Source organism: Nylanderia fulva, unplaced genomic scaffold (assembly GCF_048542155.1).
Source record: "Nylanderia fulva isolate GAGA-0341 unplaced genomic scaffold, ASM4854215v1 Scaffold27, whole genome shotgun sequence".
In the NCBI taxonomy this organism is placed as follows: domain Eukaryota; kingdom Metazoa; phylum Arthropoda; class Insecta; order Hymenoptera; family Formicidae; genus Nylanderia; species Nylanderia fulva.
In genome coordinates this window covers 1175715-1199102 of record NW_028190336.1, presented here as the reverse complement: position 1 = coordinate 1199102, position 23388 = coordinate 1175715, and the positions used below count along the sequence as shown (strand labels likewise).

Below are 23388 nucleotides of genomic sequence, written 5' to 3'. Positions count from 1 at the left end.
AGCCAATGAATATTCATCGGTGACCGGGGCAAAAACAAGCGGCGCGTTCGACTATTCTCGGAAACATCTCGAAACATTTAAATCCCGTTAAATCGTCGCGCGTCACCGAGGCGCAAGTAAGTTATATATTTACGAGGAAACTCTCTGTCTCTCTCTCTACCTCTATGTTTTCCGCGATTTCGGCGCGCGTCATTAAGTCGCAGTTATCGCATGATTCAGATTTCGTGAGGGAGGATGCGTGTATGACTCAAAACGAGATCCGCAATTTTGAAAGCCTAATTAGCGATATTCCGTCTTTCCACGAAACATCCTTCGTAGGAAGACTAAAGTTTATATAATATTAATCTTCATCGTCCTTTCTTTTCCCTTCCTTCTTTGGGTGTCGAAACTTTTTTCGCGATACGAAACGAGATTCCATTTTGAAAGCCTAATTAGCGATATTCCGTCCTTCCACGAAACATTCTTCGTAGGAAGACTAAAGTTTATATAATATTATCTCCATCATCCTTACTTCCCTTACCTTCCTCGGTGTCGAAACTTTTTTCGCGATACGTAGATCGCGTTCCGAATGAAGAAGCGGCACGATAATAATTCATACAGTCGACGAAAACAACGGGATATACGTCTGTATGCGCGTTCAACAGCCGAGCCGAGCGGACACTTTAACGATTTTCCCCTTCGGCACGCAACGAGTGTAATTCAACGTCCGAATCTAGCTAAACGTCGGCCTTTATTATGCAGATTGCAGCCAAATGAAATTACTAGTCATGCGCCGCGCGTGGGGAAACGAGCGACGTTTAAACGGCAGTAATCAATAGTGACGTTGCGAGTTACGTGAAAAAGTTGGAGAGCGCCTCGGAACGCTTTAAAAAACACGTCGCTCAAACCGGTTAGAGGAAACATCGATCGCGGAAGGAATTAAACGTCGACGAATCGGAGAGTATATATGAACGCGGTAACTAAACTCGGAAGGGGATGACAGAGGATGACTCGGAGAATCTTCCAAATTGTATTCAAAGACAAGGGACCGTGTACTAACAGAGTCCGAACGGCGTCTCGTAACTCGATCTTGCTCGTAGTCGACCAACCGCGAGTTGATCTCGCTGACCTACCCTGCTCAACCGGACTTCGTTATTATATTGCTTTTGCGCGACGAGAGAAATATGTACGCGCGAAGGAAAGTAAATTCCGTCTCCCTTCTAAATCCTGCTCCATATCCTTCCTCGTCTCGCAAAGTTCGCGGTTATTGCATACTCCTCGCTTCGAGTCGACTCGGAAGTGAGACGAGACAAGCAAAACGGCTAAGTGCACTTCCCTCCGGCACGTTCGATTCAATTGCATCTACGGGCTGCTGACCGACTCAATAGAGAGCTCCATCCGTTCTCCCGCATCTCGAGAGGCTCTGTTCAGGAAAGATACGCGTCTCCTCTCGTCTTATTCGCCTTTCCGCTTCGCTTCCCTAACTATCTCGGGTCCTTCTCCAAAAGAAAGGAGACTTTTCCAGCTTGTCACCTACTCGCGCAAGTCACGGCTTTAATCACGTCCGGATGACATTACTCTCGTCTGAAATATCTCTTCATCAACTAAGAAGTCGCGGAACGTCCAAGGAAAAAGAAGAGAATTCCGATCGCATTAATTATATGAGAATATAATATCTTCACAATTAATTGTCGATCGTCAGTGATAAAATTTTCACAAATAATAAGATGCAATTTAATTCGACCACTACGTTTTGACCCACATTGTGGTCCTTTTCAAGTGTGTTGTTCTTATTCAGCAATTACATTAATAGCCACAGTAGCTAACAGATTGTCGATATGACAGGACAACTTTCATGTTTCTATTTTTAATTAATGTAATTGCTGAATAAGAACAACACACTTGAAAAGGACCACAATGTGGGTCGAAACGTAGTGTGTACTTATTTTCAATAAATGAATAACCAGTTTTTGATCGAATCAAATTGCATCCCATTATTTGAGAATACAATACGTCGAATCGAAGGTTGTTTGATTAAGCGATTTGACGCCGTTACAAATCCCAAACCGGCGGCATATCCCATAGATACGTTAGATTGTCAAGGAGAAACTACTCGGCGAACTCTCGTTCCCTCGAAGTTTCAATCAATCCCCGTTCCGGCCTCTCGAGAGCACCAGGCATTTCCTTCGGGACATTTCCCTCGGGATTTTCGAGCATCTCCACGTCAAAGGATCGCCGCGAAATCGCCGTTTACAGACAACGACCCGGCGCTCGCTTTATCGGGAATCCTTGGAATGCGCCGTCCTTTCGGCTGGGTCTTGCAGGCTTCCGGGAAAACCGCGGAAATTTCAATCGTTTCCAGATCCTTGGCCCACCGCTCGCTGTTGTTTCCCAACATAGTTGCTCGCGTTCCTACGCTCGCGTTCTATCGCACAATGTATAAATCCCCGGGATCGGCGCGGATGGGAGGGTGTTCAAGGGTTTGCGCAACGCCGCCTGCAAGAGGCGCGAATCGGTATGCCGCGCCGTTTCCACCTGCAGTTTTGCGGTCGGCGAGGTGGCGCGGTGCAGTTGCAGCTGCGGCCGCTCGTGCGGCTCATCAGTCGACGACGCGTTTTGCGGCAGCGGCGGTCGTTATGCCGTAATGCGAATCGTCGCCACCCCCTCCCACTCACCCCCGCGACAAATACCTCGCGGGGTTCACGATGCCGCGCGGCGCACCGCAAATATCGGCGCCACCTTTTCACAAACGCACCGCGGTATGACGTCATACGTTCGCGTGGCCGGAATATTATATGGTTTCGGGCATCGCGCGGCCTCAAAACCGACGAAAATCGATGCCCCGTATCAAATGTAGGGAAATGTTGTAGGGAGAAAGTTATTGTTCTAAAATTATATATTATACGTAAGACACACGTATATGCATATGCGTATAATGAAATTACCGGTTACTATGTATATAAAATGACATACTTTTTTTAATACTAAGTCTAATCTTCATACGACTCGCATATGTCACATTGAAAAATTTGCAATTAAAAAGATAATATACCGCGCGGGGTGTATAATACATAGCGCCGTAAGCTGCATGCAAAAAAGCTGCGGACTTTATGCGAGCTTTAATGCGATTCTTTTCTGAAAAGTTAAGTCGGCGATAAAAAAAATTCTTTATCATTTATTCAGGCAGAGCAGAGATGCAGCTGCGACTGAATGGGTGGTCTGCATCGCGGATTAAAACATGTTTTTGCGGTAATTATATTATTATATTGCAAATCGGACTAGTAAGTGCTTTGAGGTTTACGGTGTAATAGACGCAAACGCGGAATTTCCGCTATAGGAATACAAATTTTTCGCATGACAAAACTTTTTCCACTTTTCGAATTGATTACATATTTAATTTAATATTTTCATAAAGATTAAAACTTGATTTAAGAAATGTTATTTTCCTTTTACCGCCTCTCTCTCTCTCTCTCATTCTCTCTTTTTTCTCGTCGAAATTTAATGTCTGCATAATTTATAATTTGGATCAAAGGTTCATCGAAATTTTAATGCGAAAGAGACTTTATAATTGTAAATTTATAATTACAGATCTTTTAACTTGATTTGAAAAACTTATTGCACCTACGAAAATATTTATGTCGAAAAATGCAACACACACAAGAAAACGGTACTTAAAATAAATTTGTTGTAATAAGGCCATATATTTGAACGATTGTAATCTGCACGCGGCAAAATTGCACAGCGCGGTATGTTTAGCTGTTAGACGTTGGATCGATAATCGAGCAAAAAAGCACGTTACGTTGGCCGCGGCCAGTAAGGCGGTGGCGAGTTTTGTGGCTGCACGCAGTAGTATAAATCGACGTTGCGCCGACAAATACTTTGATGTTTATAGTACGCGCACATCCGCAAATATTCGCTATAGCTTTTCATGAATATACAATTACTTTGCTTGCGCCAGGACTTTTCCCTGTATTTTTTTCCCGTCGTTAACTCGTGAAATAATAAGCGTACAAATTTTAACCGCGCACTATACGAAGAAATTTATTATATACATATACTAAATAATATTCACTTATTAAAAAATTAAGAGCACAATTGTTAAATGTTGAATGATAAATAATGCAATTTATTTTATAAGCTTACAAACAAATAACGGGGATATTTTTTTTAGTTTTCAAGTTTTAATGAACGAAGAATTAAATGTGTGATCACAGACAGTTTAATAGGCGTTTATTTATGGATTTTTTTTTTTTACGTAAGGACGTAGTCGGCAGGCGATTTGTTAGAAATAAAATATTATCGCCTATATATTTTAATGCCTGTCTGATAGGACGAAACGAATAAATTGAAATTTATTCTTACGGAGATTTACGTTTACGATGCACGCACTGATGGTTAAGTGCATTATATTCCATGTTAACGGTATTTTATTCAATCTGCGCGCAATCGTAAATTCACACTAAAAATTACCTCTATCTAAATCCTCTATCGGGGTAGGAAATTGCCAATATAAATTTTTTTTTACTGATAAAAAGCAACGAAGCGCACATCCAGCAGGTATACGTTCGAAATATACATCTGGACATTCAAGTACCATTGAAATATTTTACATACGTACGTTTCCCTTCCTCCCGGTTGCGCAAGGTATTACAGAAATAGGTCTGTTAAACCCATCGCATGGCGAACGGTTAAGACCATTCCGCGATAATAAAGGCGGAGGGGCGTATTTTGTCGGAGTGATATGAAATTCCGCATGCGAGACGCTCGCATCACGCGACGATATAGATGCACACGAATATGTATTATATACCTACGTATGAAAATAGAGTGCACTTTTATATATTTCCTCTGTCGCTCTATCACGCGCCGCCCTTAAGCGAGGGTCTGTGGTCTCGAAAAAGCTCTCTTTCCGTCTCTTCTTTCCCTTAGACGGAATAGAGTCGTGCATTATCGCGCGCTTAAAGACTCGAGGACCCTTTTTGCGATACGTCGTTGCGTTCCACGACCGAAAAGTGACGGTCGTTGCGTGTATCACGGTGCTTTTACCCCGTTGCTACGTAGAGCTACGTAATTTTCTAAGGTTCGCGAAAGGGCGGTGCACTTTCCTCGTTTCGCAGCGCTCGATATGGGCAGCCTCGAGAAAATCGCTCTTTATCGCGGGGGTTGGATCGCGATCTCTCTTGCACGTCTCTTTCTCGCACGCACGTTTAAATAGAATAGGTGATTTAAGATTCGCGAAATAATTCGCGATCGTTCTCCCTTATATACGTGTACCGTCGAGTGCGCATGCATCGCGATGATGACGATAAAAGAATCGAAACTGTTTATATAAATAAAAAACTGTTTCGGCTTTATCGTGTTTTAAAAGAGATTGCTTTTTTACACGCAATTCAATGGTAAAAATTTTATACGTAATGTAATATTCGATTGACGCATATATTGGTCGGCCGGAAAACAGAAACGCTTCAAATTTAAAGTGCAATAAAATACGATTGCGCACACGTGAAATGAAAAGCAAAAACACTTTGAAGCCCAATAAAATACGATCGCCTGTGTATTTAATCAAACAGATACAAATGCTCTAAAGTATAATCTCTATGGTATCATGTAGTACGTATAATTTAAAAATAAAAATACTCTGAAATACATCAGGCGTATTTGGTGAAAACAAAAATTCGCAAGTTGTTACTGTGCGAATACGATATGTCTGTGCTATACATAGAAAGTCCGTTGTGTCACTAAATTAGGCGAATTTGGTAACGCGGTACTGATCTTACCTATAGAGAGATCTTTCTATTCTCGATCTATTATAGACACCCTCTGTCTTGTATTTAAATAGAATCGTAGCACTGGTTTACGTTTCTCACTCCGTCGTAGGCGCGCAACAAAGTCGCGTAGTTTCCAACTACCATGACGTTGTCTGGATAAACTTGGCCGTTAACTACAATCGAGTTAAGCGTCCCGACGCAGTACTAAGGCACGTCGATTTGACTTGCCGAGAGTTATCGACGTTTTCCTTACGTCAATTCCAGTCAACGAGCTGGGATTTGCATAGAACATGTCGCACCTTGTTTGTTCGCGGCCGACAGACTTGTATTGTTCCCTGATTAACGTGAATTGTTGCTTTCTCTATTTACTCATTTGCGCCTATTTATATGCATATATGTATATTTCTTTGATTATCTTTGCCTATATTCTATCGTCGCACATAGACATATCATAGAAGTGTGTATATAAAAAAAAACTGCTCCGAATAATTATGTAAGCGCAATCGTTCATGCTTTCGCAAAATTTATAATATTAAATAATTTTTTAATATAAAATGTAGGAAAGAAGAATCCCGCTCGTTTTGGGTGTTTTAAAGAGGATAAAAGGCAGACGCAAAGTTATAGGCAGCTTTCTAAGATGGTATACGGAATGCCGATACTGGAAGCTTCGCTGAGAATATTTCGGACATTCATTTGCATAAAGCGAATTCCTCTTCTTCCCGCCCAATTTTATGTTGCTTTCCAGACTCTTTGCCTTTTTCTTTACAACTACTCCCGACGTTCGTTTTCTTTCCTTATCCGTTATCTGTGAAAGCACTTCTACTTTCTGTTCCTCTCCGTCTATTCTCGGCTCAGCACCAAGTATACTCGTTATTTCGCTTCTATACATCCTTCTGCCCCTCTTCATTGTAACTTTCAACCCTTCCTCTTCTCTTTCTTCCTCCTCCGCTCTTTTCGCCACACGCTGCTTATCTACTCTTTGTGTTTTTTCAAGGAACTCAAATGCTTCTTCTACACTCGAATATCTCTTCTATGCTCTTAACTTTGTTCTCCAAGTTACTATTTTACTATTTTACCTCGCCGTTTTTCTTGGCGACGTTTTTCTCGACCGTTATTCAACACTTTTATTATTTCTCATTAATGCCTGCGTTACCGAGCTTCTCTGATACTTTCTCTTTATTTTTCTGCATACGTTAGCTCTTATACCTCTGTTTACTTTTATTTTTTTGTCCCCCTTTATCTTTTACTTCCTGTTATATATATCCACTTTCATATATCAGCAACATTTTTATCGTCTGCTCATCCATTTACTTTTTCTCACTGTATGACTCTTCCTTTATTTATCCATTATTTCTTTGTGCATCGCTTCAAATATTGTATATATCTTCCTTTCTTACTCTTGATATTGCCGGCAAATCCCTTTCAAATCACACTACCAGTATTAACTCTTAATCTCTCTTCATGATTCTTATTCTTCAAATTATTGTATAAATCGGGCTTCTCGAAATATTCTACAATTTCAGATAAATAATAAGATATCAATAAAATATCGTGCCGTATAGCTAATGCGTCAGTTTATCAACTACTGTTAACCTTGGACTCTAATTCGTAGCCAAACTCTTGCAACAGAATTTCCGAAACCGTGCTATCGATTTCGTTATCGAGGTGATTATTTGCATACACTATACTCAGGGAACGCGAACCTGAATTACGGGCTCGCGAGATTAAAACACCTCCTCCTAGCAAAGTTTTTAATTTTTTTTATCGGGAGGGAGAAGATTACTTTTTCATCGAGGCTATCTCTTCCGAAAAGAGAAAAAAGAGAGAGAGAGGTGGTCAAGCGCGAGCGTAAAAATTTCCGCTACACCGATTTGCAATGTTGATTAACGCACATTATATTATATTTCCGATATTTAATCGCGAAATCGCTCGCATCGCATCCGTATCTGCTCGGCCGCAATTGAAATATCGATTTACATGGTTTACATATAGAGATGTAATTATAAATATTGCTACACGCTATAAATACATCGTGCACGGTACATTTTCTCTCTTAACCGCCGACAAGTGCCGACAATCGGGCAATTTCCGAGCAGATACGAATTTCGGCCAAAACCGGCCTCGCCGGATACAAACTATATTATTCGCTTATTAATAGCGGGAGACACCAGGCTGACCTCGGATATATGTATGCCTCGTTTTCATCCCGAAATTCTAACGCCGACGGGGATCTTCTTAGTCTCTCGGGCGAACCTTGGCGGTAATAATTAACATCCTCATCATTGGTGCAGGAGGACGTTCAAATAGATTCGCGACGGATGGATATACCCTGAAAAGCCTCGAGGCCGCGTTAGATATACATACGCGTATACAAGATCATTCGTAAATGCCCTGCAGCCGGAATATATGCATGCCGAGCCTAGGTGGATCCTGGGAGAAGTTTGTAGAATATGCCGTCTTGCTATATGTATAGAGCGATATAGATTTATCAAGCACATCTCTGCGAAATTAGCCATGTTGGAATGTATGAATACCTTTGCTGCGCTAATTACTCGATATATTCGGTATTCGCGTCTCGATGCGGAAATCAATTCGCATTGATTGTTCGAAAGAAATTACGATGTGCTATCAAAGTTGTTGAAATTAATAAAGGAGAAAAAAAAGGAAGAAAGAGAAAAAAAACTCGCGATTTCGTGTAATGCAACGCGAAAATAGCGAACGGCCGATGGCGAGAAAGGTCGCAAAAACGGTTAATAACAAAGTTGGTCTCCTCTGTCCCAAACCAATTTAGAAAATTATGTTTCCCGTCAAAAGAGACGACAATCCGCAAAAGTTGGACAACCGTGTAAAGGAACTTTTTAAAGAGTTTTCGTCGTTTGTCATGGTATATGACAAACTCTCTCTTTGAAAGTTAGCGTGGATAATAATCAATGTAATTGTTATACGAATCAGAGATATCTGCGCGATGTAAACTTTGTACACTTTTATTTTATGAATTTTAATTTGAATGCTTGGCTGAATGCTTTAGGAACGAAGAAAAAAAAGCATTAACGTAGAAATTGACCGGCTCCATTTGGATTGTCGTTGAAATCGAATTGTTCGGCCTGACGACCACACAGCGAAATTGACTGTGAATATTCGGCGTAACAATTTTTCAAATGCGATTTACACGGTTGAGAATATTTGCGTCATTTTAAATGCACAAAAAAGAGCTAGAGAGAGAGAGAGAGAGAGAGAGAGAGAGAGAGAAGGAGGGAGAAAATATTTTACCCATTAGTATTTTATTACGAATAAATATACGAGCCGGTAAATTAATTAAATTGTTTGCATCTTTTCATATTATTTTATTTCGCATCAATATAATTTCTGTGACATTTTCAACAAAGCTTTGGAGCGAATACGAATGGATCGGAACTTTGCACCCGGAATATGTTAAATGTAAGGCACAGAGATCTACATATATCGCGGATACATAGAGATGGTACATGCACATGTATACGCGAAGCAAACGAAGATCTATAGTCGAACTTCCGAGCGCATGCATAGTTGTTCCGGCTGCACGGCGGAAGTTCGCGCGCGTCGTCAGTGAAATTGGGCGAAAACTTTCGGCAATTTAGCGTACGCGTACGAGTAATTCACTCGCGTCCGGCCTGTATCGACTTTGGGAAACGTATGTATGTCCATAGTATCGCATACGTCGCGAAATGCAACGATGTCGACGTTGAAACGCATCGTCCGACAGGCGTGCGAAACAAGGCCGAAAAATCGCCGCGATACACGTCGGACCAATACTTTTCCCGCTTCCGGTTACGTAGACCGACGCCGATAATGAATGAAGTCACATGGGGCGTGTACCGGGACTCCGACGCAAGCCAATTAGTCGACTGTTTCGTTTTGTCCCGAAATGACAGCATATTGGATACGCAAATTGCGTTTTATATATATATATATATACAATAAATATATATATATATATATATATATATATATATATAAAAGTCGACTTTGTTAGTGTTAGAAAGAAAAATTCGTTCACCGAATGATGATTATTATTCATTGTACCCAAAATGTTTGTAATTTATCAAAGTAAGAGAACACAGTCTCGGAAAAAACTTAGTTGATGTAAAAAATATTTATTCTAGAGATGACACGGATGCGATTTTATCGAACTGATTTCTTTATGTTTACCCGCTGAAATTTCAACTGTCGACATGTCCAGAGTGCTAAACTTTTCATCGATTCGATTTATAGCCCAACTGGTACAAATTATGTACTGGGAGTCGTGGAATTAGACTGTATGGATGAGAAAAGGATAATACGAGAAGACAGAAAGGGAAAATGAACGAAGAGAGAGAGAGAGAGAAACTAGCCGGTCCCATCGGCTCGGTGCTAATAATCGGGAAACACGAAGACGAGTTATGACAGCCGGTGTCGCAGTCCCTTTGGTGGGCCGCAATTGCGTGGACGACATGTTCCATTGTTCAAACAATACAGCCCTCTGCACCTTTTATTAGTACTGACCGTACGACCGTATCCCTCTCTTCATTTATGCATCCCTTCTCGCACATTCTCGATTTTGGAAATTAGTATAGTCAATAGTTGCGAGACTGTTCGCTGTTTGCGCGAACAATTTATCGATAGAAGGCGGTTTCTGGTCAAAAGGCCATTCGCGCTCTGCTCCACATTATTAAATCGATTTTGCAGTCACGTTCCGAGCTATTTAAATCCATATTTATAAGAAAGACGGTAAATATTCCTTCACAAGCAAGCTGTTCTATTTTATACTGTCGTTTAATCGATAAAATATATAATATATTAGTTAATCGAAGAACCAACATTTTTACACGTGTAACACATGTTGGAGAAAAATGAAGGAAAAAAAGAATTCAGCCTTGATTGCGAGATCTTAATAACGGAAAAGAGGCAGATTTTTTTTCGCAATTATATTCTCGAGCAAACTATTGACGATTAAATTTGCAAACTGACTCGGAATCACCGTTTTCAATCTCGGTCGTGAAGGAAGAAGTCATCGCTATCTGAAAGTTAGGGTAGTTCGACGCTGGGTAATAAAACGTGACTTTACTCTGGGAATAATATCGGCTATAAAGTCAGGAATAGTAAGGTAACAGCAATGTTGTATGTTCGGAAAGTCAATTCCACACGTTCACCTGACGGGAAATACTCGCGACATTTGTGCGAAACAAATAAATCGTTACACTCTGTTTCTCACAATGTTTAAACTGTAAAGTTACACGACACTCTCTGCACTCTACGTATAAAGTATAATAATTAACTATTTATTTCTATGAAACGACATATTAAAGCCGAGAAAACTGGCGATAACTCTTACTCTCGTGTGTCGCGCGATTATAAATAATAATATACGCTATAACTTTCTCGGAAGGTGTTCTCTAAGGTGTAATATTATGTATGAGACGTAGAACACATAGTATGTAGGCAAAGAATATTATTTGCAGTCGACAACTGCGATGATACACGTTCAAGAATTTAAATTCCACTCGCTCTTACGTGAATTCTTGAGGGAAGTGCAAGCGTCTAATCTGCCATCTGGCTTAGCAGCAGAGTGAGTAACAACCCTTGATTGATGCTACGGCATTAGTAGCCGACGCTGATCATAAATAAGAGCGCTGTAAGCTTACGGTATCGTGTAACTTTACCGCGGCATTCGCTCACAGATTACTGTGGAATACTACTACATTATTTATCCATTTAATGCACAAGTTAATTTTAACTTTCTCCGCGCAATGGAGATTATTGATTAAGGAGCTATTTATTAAAGAAGAGAGTATATGTATGTGTGATATAGATGCGTCTCACTTCATTAATTAATTCAATTATCATAACGGCTTGACGGAAGGCAAGTGATTTAATCTCCGCGATATTTCGCGAGTCTGACGTTTTAAGACTCGTTTCATTAATAACTAGCGGACAATCCGTTTCATCGGGCGCGTCTCTCATTCATTTCGCTCAGACTCGTCGCGATCAGCGAGTCTGGAGGTACAATACTAGGATCTAATACGCACCTGCTCTCTACTTCGGCAGAGAGAAAGAGAGAGAGAGAGAGAGAAAAAGGTCATTTTACCTAACGGAGTGGTCGTAATTCCCGTCAGAGTTAGTATTACACGAACGTGCTTCGAATGCGATAAAATCTTGGCGTATTGACACACGATAAATGAACCTCTCCCGTATTATTTCGTGATAGTAATACACATATCGTATATGTATACATCGTAATATAATTTGCATTAAATCATCACTGCGTTTTTTTTCTACGTGGAAATTAAACACTACATTATTAAATCCAATTGCTGCTCATTTATAATTCCATCGCTTTACTCTCATAATCAGCAGTGTATTGCATGCATTTATAAATCGAGTTATATTATTATATCGAGAGACATTTCTCAAATGTTGAAATGATATTAAAGATTTCGACATATAAACAGCAATCGCGCGCTTTTATCTATTATAACGATATCATTAAAAAAAAAACCATGTCGATGTCGTTTTAAAATATTAATTCATAGCGTATTGGATAAAGCAAGCTTCTGTAGAACTGAAACATTAAAGACTTTAAATTAAATCCGATCGATTATATTGCAGGATTCATGTCACATGTCATACATGTGCCCGAAGGATTAGAAATATTTCATTTCTCGCGTTCGGGATCATTTAACATTATTGCATCTTGGTTCCTGTCAGATCACGTGGCACAGCCTCCGAACGTGATATAATTACCAGTCCATCGTCGGAGAGCGTCTACCTCCGTCTATAAGCATCGCTAGTAGAGGGTCGGAACCCAAATTGAATCAATCAGGCTTGTATCTGAGCACGTATGTTGCTAATCGAATCGATTCATGTTTCGCCTATACGGAATTTCAACTATCTACCAAAGGATTCATTCGTCTATACGTGCACGAACACATACGGATGTGTGGATGTATACTTGTTGTACAAAGATACAGTGTCATACCCCGATACAAGCGACTGCGCAAACATATATCGCGAGAGAGAATAATGACTTCTTAGTGCGCGATATTAATATTCCGCTGTCGGACGAGTAATGACTTTTTCTTCCAAATATACATATATAGCGCACTGATGAATATTGTTGAAACTTTGGGTTACAGGTGATGAGAGCGACACGTTGCGGGAGTTGAAGCGGCTGCCGAGAAGCGGCGAGGAAGTGGCGAGGTTCGTGAAAATCGGCACCGGAGGCGTACGATCCGGGCAGCGGTAGTGGTGGCGGAGCGGCAGGGGTGAGACTCGATTTTATTTATATTTCATAAAGACAAAGTGGAAAAGAAAAATGAATAAGTAAATCACCGGACTTAAGGAATCCCGAAATTAATTATCCAATTTTTAATTTCCATTTTTATAAAAAGATGGATCGATTGATTGATTTTCTTGGTTTTGTATACACATTCGATTTTTTCTCCATTAATTTAAGTACGAATTAATAACGCTTGGACGCTGAAATTTTTATGTAGATTTAATAACATCATGTTTAATAATCGCATCACGCAAATTAACGCATGCAAGTCAGATTTTATGCAAAATAGAATTATAAAACACATTCGCAATTTTCCGTGCAAAAGCACACGCAAATTTTCGAAAAATCGTCAGTCGTGAACATTTAATGCGTTGAATTAAGTTCGCGATCGTTACTTACTGTCACTTGGTTGTTATATCTCAAGAACCGCAGCGTGTCCGCTATATTCTTTACGACTTAGTACTTCTGGTTTATGTGACATATTGAGCGCTGTGTCATTTATCGGTCGTAGCTCACCTCGACCAATGATTGTTACGGTTGCGTGTGTGTACTATACTTGTAACCGCTTTATGCCCGCAGGTACTATGGGAGCGGGGGTATGGGGGGCGGAGGAGGGCTACAAGCCACGGACCTCCGGCGAAGGCTCGAGTTCCAGTGTACCGGAGGAACTTGTTCGCAGGGTCTTCGGTCCCTAAGACACGACAGCTACCATGCCACCGAGGAGAACGCAGCGTGTGACGACCACGAGGACAGGTGAGCGATCATACAGATGCAACTTATTTATTTAGACTAATACAGGGTGTCCGGTAACTAACGGATCAATGATTAAGGGCGGATTCTCTGACCAATTTGGAGACGATTTTTCCTTAGCAAAAATGTTGAGAAGTCAATAATTTTCGAGTTATAAGCGATTGAAAAAAATGGGTTTTTTGAAAACTAAACGTTTTGGAGTTAAAAGTCTAACATAATTACATTCTTCAGTTAATTTCAGGTAGAGTTTGCTATAATAAAATTTTAATTTGAGACTTAGTCATAATGACAAATATTGGAAAGTTGTGAAAAATGATGACCTTTTTCGACATTTTCGCTGAGGAAAAATCGTTCCCAAATTGACCAAAGAATCCATTTGTAATCGTTGGTCCGTTAGTTACCGGACACCCTGTATACAGTGAAGAGGCTCTGATGTATAAATAGAAAATTCAGATATATGGGCTGATTGTTCCAACTTGTTGCCAAGTTGTACCCGACAAGTAGCATACTTTCGGATAAATTCGAAAAGAGAGACGAAGATATTTGTTGAGTAATATTTACCTAGAAATTCGGAACAATCGGTCCTAAAACAGCTGACAGATCTTCATAGAAATGACGATGATTTTGTCTTAGGAGGACTGACCACGAGGCGATCCTCGCTTCCGGTCAGCCCACCTGCACAGGCTGTCGACCGTATAGACGCCAGGAGAACGAAGAGGTTGAGAAGAAGGAGATTCTGAAGCGACGCATGCCCGAATCGAATGGGATCGGTGCGGTGTCCTGGAAGCTGCGGCTTTGTCTGGGCTTTTTCGAACACGCGAGAAATAACACGGAAGAGGACGACGAAGGAAAGAGGCATCGGTTACGGTGGTGTCGCAGGGACTTTCGACGAATCGTGGAAGTGGCGACGAGAGCTCTGCTACTTGGTATCGCGCTCCTCGTCACGCCAGGTATTTATTATTCCATCATATATAACACATCGCTGTCTCTTTATTTTGGAAAATATTTTTAATGCGAGAGAAATTGATTTTCGAAAAATTCGAGTATTTTTAAAACCCGTGTATACGTAATCCAGAATTCCAAATATTTGTTTTATTTAATAATTTAGTCGCGTCAATATTCGTAGTGCCGTTGCGTATTATTATTGTGCTATACTCTCGAAACTATGATAACGCGGCGTCCCCTGTCGCATTCGGGAATCTCTTCATTTGTCGGCCGGTGCAATCTCGTGTTCGTTCCTCAATTAGCGGGAACCGCAAATTAGAGTTCGCTAGTTGGCGGGACGTCCGAATGATCGCTAATGCCCTGGCACCGTATCTCACGAAACGGGTCGTTGCTTCTCAAATCCGACGAGCCATAGGCGGACACCGGAATGGAGAGCTTGCGGTGTGTAATGGGACGTCGACTGAGATCGACAAATGAAGCGAAATAAGCCGGCCCAGCGCGATCAGATAATGGAGTATCGGGAGCGAGACTGCCAAGTGTGCTTAAGTCAGGGAAGATGAAACGAAACGGGAAGATAAGCTCGATTTTCGCTCGATTGTCGTCGCGACTTTGTGAAACTCTGCGAAAAATACAATACAATCACGTAAAAGACTAATACGTTCCGTGAACGTTCGTTACAAGAGCGAAATCAATTCAATCAACGTGGGATTTCGCCTTTTATTAACGATCGACAAATTGCTAATGCGCGAATACATAATTGCACGGTCGAATTTGTCATAATTTTTATCTGTGACAGGCGCATCTGGCCGGATTGTGCTGCGAGTCTCATTCAAACCTCGCGATCGGGAATATATTCTCTTTTTGGCACTCGCTCGCGCGAGTTTCAATCTGAAAGAATTTTCCGTCACGAACCGTAGCGGGCGTGAATGGTCGCACCTGAAAAGAGAGACTGAGCCTTTTATCAATGCTTTGAATTCGTTTCGATATGCGGCAACTCGGCTGTTCGACAATTCGAAAAATGGTCCTCTGTCAAATGCGGGACATTGTCATATCCGCTGCGCGAGGAACGGATAAAAAGCGCGATATCAATTTTCCCACCAACGTTTTACGTAATAATATTTACATATATACTTTCTTCTCGGTATTTTACGGTATTACACGAGATATGCGACGCTCGCGACGTTAATTAAATTTGCATTTAGGAAAAAAGTAGAACATTGAAGAGCCGTAATTATAATTCTGTTCGGCGCGGTTTCGTTGTAAAATAAAAATTATAATTGATTTAAAAAAAAAAAACGAGTACACACGGTTTCTCAATTGTATCGTAGGAGAGGCAGTTTTACACTTCGCATCACGTTCTGTTTTTACAATTATTCCGGCTGAAGTGATACTCTAAACCACGAGAACCTTAATCACGCCGTCGCCACGAGATTACTGATGAAGAATAAAAAAAAAGAAAAAAAACGGAAAGAAAAAATAAAAATGCGCAGGACACACTCGTGTTTCAGTCAGAGGTTCCTCTTTTTTTTTTTTTTTACATGGACGTTATACGAGGATCCTTATGATGCTCGTTACTCAGCGCAAACAATTTCATTAAAACTCCGGTCTTTCTCTCTTTCTCTTGCAAAGTCTCATTCAAAATATATATAACGCGCAACTGCGTTAATGACACGCACATATGGTAATATGTGAAAACTCGCATTATCCTGCAATTAAAATACGCATTGCCTCGCTACTCCTGGAGATGGAAAATATAATTAATCGCAGCAACTTTGTAATGATTGTTTACTCCGAGCGCATAATTTCTCATTCGTTTTTGCGGTGTCGGATATTTGTCATCGCAGCAACTTTGCGACGATTTATTTCGAATGAAAACATTGCACGGGTGGAAGACGACAAAAAGGAACATTCCGCATACGAATATAAACGCCGAAATATTGGGCATCTAGTTGAAAATGCTTATCACGAGTAAAGTAAATATTGGGACGATATAGTGCAGTATCTGCGAAGTGCTGTTCTTAATTAAAAATCGTAACAATCAAATGCTCCAATTAATAATGCCGCTGTTATTTTCACAATGGGCTTCATTAATTTTCGCAGTTGCATATACATATTTACATACGTAAAATAAAATACGCGCAACATAGTTACATAATACTGCGGTAAATAATTTAAAATACCCCAAATGAAAAAGATATACGTACAGCTTCCGGGGAAGAAGTATACGTATTTTCGTATATATGTATATATTATATAGATTCTCTTAATTAAATTCTAGTCCACTTTCGCGCTCACGTATCGCGTTAACGTTTCGATGTTTAATTGAGTTTATCATGTTCCATTATATAATCTGCGGCGTACACGGAAAGAGATAAATGTATATATTTCATCATTTAAGAATAACACATTACAAAAGACACCGGGGAGAAACATTAGCGGAATAGAAACAGGAAACTGAAGCACGGGACGAGCTGTTTCTTCTTCAAGAGCTACGTCAATCGCGACAAATTTCTTTCTCGTTGCGCGAGAATCGTTTAGCTTCATAAATTTCGCATACTTTGCGACTGCATGACGGATGATTACGGGCTTCTTCCTTCTAGCGGCTATCAAAGCGTGGCAGATGGCGGACAAGTTGCAAACGATGTGACTTGTATAGAGAGGGTACGTTGCCCTTGATAAATACGCTTGGTGCATAGCGTGGCGATCGATCGCGACGAAATCTCGAAATAGCACACGACGACAATCCGATCCGCGATATAGTCGACATTGCGCGATGCGATGCGATGTTGTCGTCGGCAAAGTTCAGGATCCCCCTGATTGTACGAAGATTGCATCGGGATTCGCGTTTACACGCGTGTTTTTATCCTTGCATGCACGCGGTGCATATGGCGGTTGCACACAGGAGAGTTGCACCGTCATCATCAGCGATTACGGTTTCTTCGCTGATCGCGAGCAAGTTTTATCCTAGCATCGGCAAGTTTACGCCGCGCAAAGTCGTTAAGACGGAAAGATAAATAGGATTTTTTTATTTCCAAACAAACGGAGCTCGCGCAAACGCACGTACGAGCCTCGGTGATAGCGCGGCTAAAGTCGATATTAATGGGGCGAAGCCCCTCGAGGCGATGGTTGGTTTGGTTTTCACGAAAAAGGATTTTCGTGTTTCACGTTCGGGTCCGAGCTACATTTACCGGTTTCGTTTATTCGAAATAATTAAAACCTATCTTTGAATCCTGAACTCATTAAGGTAATAGTATACTCGTTAGCCCCGCTTAATTGCTCTACCTTTCGCTTCATCCAATTGGATACCTCGCGTGCGGTGCTGTCTCAACACATATCTGGCTATTTAGCTTACACGAGGCATGGCGAGCTGATGGAACGGTTCGCTAATTTCACGCTTCGGTGGTATTTGAAAATTCGTTGGCAAAGATGAGAAGCTACTTCCTGAGCTTTATTCGACCCTCTCGTGTTTACGAACGAACGCGAATTCTAATGTATCCCAAACTTTTGCGTATCTATTAATCAAATATATTTCAGATTTATATAAATAAATTATGTATAAAAGGAATTAAATTAGAGAAATAAGACTTTATTTAATAATATTTAATTTGAAAATGTTTACATGTATAAAAAATTTTAATTATAAAATTTCCACTGAGGGAGAATGAATTGAAAAACGGGTTTAAGTTAATATTTGTTCTAGTTTGCAAAATATTTTTTTTCAAAACAAGAACAACAAGAACGACGGAAGTAAAATATTTTGTTTTTGTAGCGTGCGTGGAGATAAGCAAAATTTTTCGCGTTTTATCCATGTACACACCCCCGGCTGCATATATTCCCGGCGAAACATTCAAATGAATTGCTCAATCTGTTTATCCACGCCGGAAAAACAACCGCGAAGTAAAAGGCGGTTTGCCAAAACGACGTGGAAGTGATTCTGTCTAACTCCCATCCTCCTTTACCATAGTTCTCCCTCCTGCCCTGGATTAACGGGCTGTGAAACGGAAAAGTCTTTCCCGCGCATAAAGAGAATTTCCGCGCCGGTTGCTCGTTCCTGCTTCAGATTTTCGATGATCGGGTAATACGACTCAACCGAGTTTCGCTCGGTTATAAAGTTGAGGAACAAATAATTCGTCGTGTGCGTTTGTTACCACGCGCGCGCGCAAAAGATTTAGCAAATCCTGATGTATTCTACGAACCGTTCATCCACGATATACACCGTTCCAAACAAAAAAAAAAAACAAAAAAAAAAAAAATAAGAACGCTCGCATTATCGCAATTAAATGAAATCGGCAATTTTACAGCATCACAAATTGCGGTGCGAATATCATTTCGCTGATATTTCGCGGTAATATCATAAATGCATAAATCCTGAAAAAAATATAACCGCGTCTCTCTGCAACGTGGAACGTTTTTAAAAATATTTTAATATCCGTAATATTTGTATGTGAAGATGATGTTGAATGTTGGGTTTCACGGCTATATTAAGGCTCTCTTTCCAGGCAGTCGGTTCATTCAACGGACAAATTAGCACACATCGCGCGTATAATGATAATTATAATTACCGCGAGTACCGACGTATATACGTACGTAAAGAGGGATGCGGCGAAAGGGGCGGTTTTATTTCGCTTTCCGGAGATAACGAGGTGTTCCCGTACACGCGCCCGCAGACAGACCGTTGAAAATTTAATAACAAGTAACAATAAAAATCGTTATTTGGATATGCGACATTATCCCAGGAGGATCGGAGCAATGGCGATAATGGCCGCGTCGGTTTGCGCGTCCAAGTTGAGATTATTATTCGCGTCGCGTCGCGAATAATAATCCACACCGGACTAAAATCGTTCGGGTCGTCGAACGATCGGAGGGCGTTATGCCAGTTTCGTCGTATCAATATTCGTTGTCAATAATATCGTGTCACGGCTCTATCCCCCGTTACGTTAATAACGCGTCGCTCGATCCCCAAACGTCGATCATGTGCCGGACATTTCGGACAGCCGTTACGCGAGATAAAAATTTAATTTCAGATTAAATTCGAAGAAGATACAGCTTTAATAATTGCGGGAAGATTACGGCGAATCGCAGACTCGAGATATTAATTGAACAAAAAAATCTGGGAAGATTACGTGTCGCGAGATACTCGAACCTTGCTCCGAAGCAATTTTCGATCCTTCTCAGAAGTTCTCGGAGTATCGTTCTCGTTATTTCGATTTATTACATTTAAACGATCGGAAACGTCGAGTATGATGTACGAGTTAGCGTGACTTTTCTCCTTCATGGCGTCGAACTATTACCAGGTCGCGATGCGCATATTTTTTTTATCGAGAAAAATGTCTCTCGCCAAGTGTCGAACTCTCGATGGTTCGCCGGAAAGAAACCACGATTCATGATATTACACACAGGAAAGTTACGTGTCCATATCTGTCTACTGTATAAATATAAATGTGCATCGCGAGACATCTCGTTCGCGAGAGAGCTATACTTTAATTTGAGAATATTAATATAACAATGGACAGAAATAGTGTAAACGTTCAACTCTAGTTTCAATTTGAAAATGAGAGAATGGTGCATTTTATGGTAAACATATAATTAAATTAAATATTTTCACCGGAGAATATTTTACTAAATTTTATTCCACAAATTTGCTACAATTTTCTTTATTAAATCTTGTGTCACGTAGATTTTTAAATTTATATGACGCAGGTATAAAGTGCACGACAAAATATCACGATGTAACAATTTCAACATAATAAACGACTGATAAATCGCGAGATAAATATCGACGCACGTCACAAACGAGACGGCCAACGTTGAACGTAACCCAATTTCGTCCCAAAATTCCCTTGTATATTTTTTTCCCGGACGATGAAAATATCTCCGATTTAAAACTCATCCGGCACCGTAGGTTTGTCGTCGTGAAACGCATTTCGGAGGTTTGCGCGCGCCCGAGGAGAGAGATTTATTACGGTCCCCTTTGTCGTACAACGCGTACGAGCGCCAAAAATGTGTCGTATTTGCAACATCGGGGGATCTCAAAGGGGACGGCTATCAAAGTCGCGTCCATTATTCGAAATGGATGCCATTGTGCTGCCGAAGGCGGGAACGGGAAGATCCCTCTCTCGATGTTAGCGATTTTCTGCGGTTTCGGTCGTCAGCTTTTCCGAGCAACCGACCGTTGCAACAGAACGCTTTGATGCGAGGCTCGACTGTTCCCAAAGTTAGCTGGGCATTAAGCGACGTCGCTTGTATAGATGCACGATCTATGCAAAGGTGAAACGAGCCGCGCATAGTCGCAGTTACGAAATTGTGTGCAATGAGACGTCGTACTTTGGACGAGCTATACGAATTAGTTGCATATTCGTGAAATTCAAATATAGTTTGCGTATGATTAACAATAATAATTAATTAATGCTAATAATTATAACAATAATGATTAATAGTAATAATTAATAATAATTAATTAATTATAAATAATAATACAATAATTTATATTTAAATAGAATTTATTGTTATAATATAATTATTGTTGATATTTTGGAGATTATTTCAAAATTATTACATTTTGTAGTAATTTTATTGTAAAAAAAAAAAAAAACACAAGTTGGGAAAATATAAATTTTATGCGGTGAATTTTGAAATCTTGAATAATTGCAGGACACATCAATCAAATGTAACAGTCGTTTCGTGACAAAATTTAGATCGTAATGGCGCTACTGCATTAAGAACTCGAAGAGAACAGTAGTTGGCAAAGTAGTAAAAAGTCCATGAAAATGCGGCAGCTGTTTACCGCAGTGAAACGTTAATCGCGACGATCGTGACGCAGCGGCGAAAGGCCAGGATAAAACGAAAATTGGAAGGGCCGCGACAGATTCGCGTCCGAAGTTTGCTTGTCAGCAGTCAAATCGATATTTCCTCTAGTCGCGAACTTTTCTCCGGACGCAAAGTAGATCGGCTGTCATTCCCGATTTGTGTTTCCTCCGACCGATAGAGCTTCTTGCTACGTACAACTTTGCGATTACTTTGCGCGAATGCCGCGCTGACATACATATATATATATATATATATATATATATATATATTTCTACGAATTAGTTTTAGTATTTGGACCTTTTAGTTTTCGCCACAATAAACTTCCCCTCCGTGTGTCTGTTTTAGACATCTGACCGACTCCATTCACGTTTCTTACGCCGCGTTTCTCTTATTTTTCTCTCTTGCGCGATTATTCGAAAATGATATAGTCCCTTGCAAGATTTTTAATCTTTTGCTCGGTTTTTTTAGAAAGTTGATTGGGTCAGGGCCAATAGCAAAAAGTTTGCTAAATCAAATGAATTTCTTCTCGAAATAAAAACAATCTTGCAAATATTTCTAAACTACAAGAGGATGATTATATTTGATCAATTAGTGCTTAGATATTCTCCTAATGCATTTAATGATAAGATATATCGAAGCAATTTGCATCAATTTCGTATACCGCGAGAATCAAAAGTGTTTTGAATTTCGAGTATCAATTTATCTTGGATAGCAGTGCCCTTTAATTCATCCGTGTTCCCCGTTTGCCCTAAGAACATTAATTATCCCGAGGCAGTTTCTTCCTCCTCGAGCTCGCCTGTATTATATCCTTCCCGACGTGTTTACCATCGTCGTTTCACAACGTCACGGTATGCCGGCTACTTTTTTTTCCCTCGACCCGATATTTCCCGATATATAATTTATGGCGATGTCTCCCCGTTTGCCATTCGTAAACAGGGCTTTAAGACGGCAAGAAGGAACGTATCGAGGTATGCTAACTATCCGTCGATATCGCCCTACGGGAAGAAGGATTTCGCGAACGGAGACCGTCGTCGTTATCACGCGCGACACGCGAAGCGATTTTTCTCTGGCCGGCGTTATCTCGAGCATACAAAATCGAGGTCGCACTCGATCTTACGACATCGCATAGAGGTTAATGCGAAGTTAATCTTACGAGACCCCGACGACGTTGCTCGCGTGCGGCATCGGGTTTCCCCAGACTCTCGCGAAAGGAAAGGAGCGACGACAACCATTGCCCCTGATTTACCTTTAATGGCTTTTAATGCCTTCCTGTCGGAGTCCGAGCGACATTAGAGAACGGCCCCCGTCTTTCGTACTTTTCTTTCCCACGACAAAACTCGAGCAAAAATTACGAGCTCTCGTACATTTCACGTCTTGTTTTTATCATCTGTCATTTTTATAGCGCGATTTATTTGCTTATATATTTAATCCTTCTATCAATAAAAGGGTTCGCAGAGAGGAGCAAGGGAGGACATTTGCCTCCCTTGGAATCAGAAAAAAAAATTAAGCTTTCGCTCTCCTTTTGAATAAACATTGGAATTTATTTGTGTATTTAATATGATGAAAATAATGAAAATATAGCAAAACAACAAGAAAATTAAATTTGAAAATAACAATTGAAAAAGCTCTTTTTTATTAAAATTAAGGAGTATAAAAAGGCTTGTAAGAGCTGTGTAAATGGTAATTAAGTTTACTAAGAATCAATGCATATAATAAGAAATTATAAGATAAAAGAAGTTTTAAGTAAATAATTATTCAAAAAGTAAACGAAAAAGTAAACCGCAAGCGTTGTGGGAGTCTTCTTTTTAAACATAATTGACTGTCTATGGCTAACGTATTTAATAT

General features: G+C 40.3%; 1 protein-coding gene and 1 long non-coding RNA gene across 12 annotated transcripts in view; one reads left to right on the top strand and one right to left on the bottom strand.

Moving 5' to 3' along the window:
- LOC146722805 (uncharacterized) overlaps positions 1-23388 on the bottom strand; it is a 364804-nt gene that overhangs the window by 169721 nt on the left and 171695 nt on the right. The gene's annotated exons all lie outside the window — the stretch shown is intronic.
- LOC114931426 (protein turtle) overlaps positions 1-23388 on the top strand; it is a 219165-nt gene that overhangs the window by 142479 nt on the left and 53298 nt on the right. For all 11 annotated transcript variants that reach the window (XR_003819671.2, XM_029303431.2, XM_029303430.2 and 8 more), the window contains 3 exons: positions 12899-13027; positions 13621-13794; positions 14425-14741. Coding sequence is in view for 10 of the 11 variants with exons in the window: in XM_029303431.2 (XP_029159264.1) it covers positions 13640-13794; positions 14425-14741 (472 nt within the window). In the remaining variant the exon portion in view is untranslated. The remainder of the gene's footprint in view (positions 1-12898; positions 13028-13620; positions 13795-14424; positions 14742-23388) is intronic.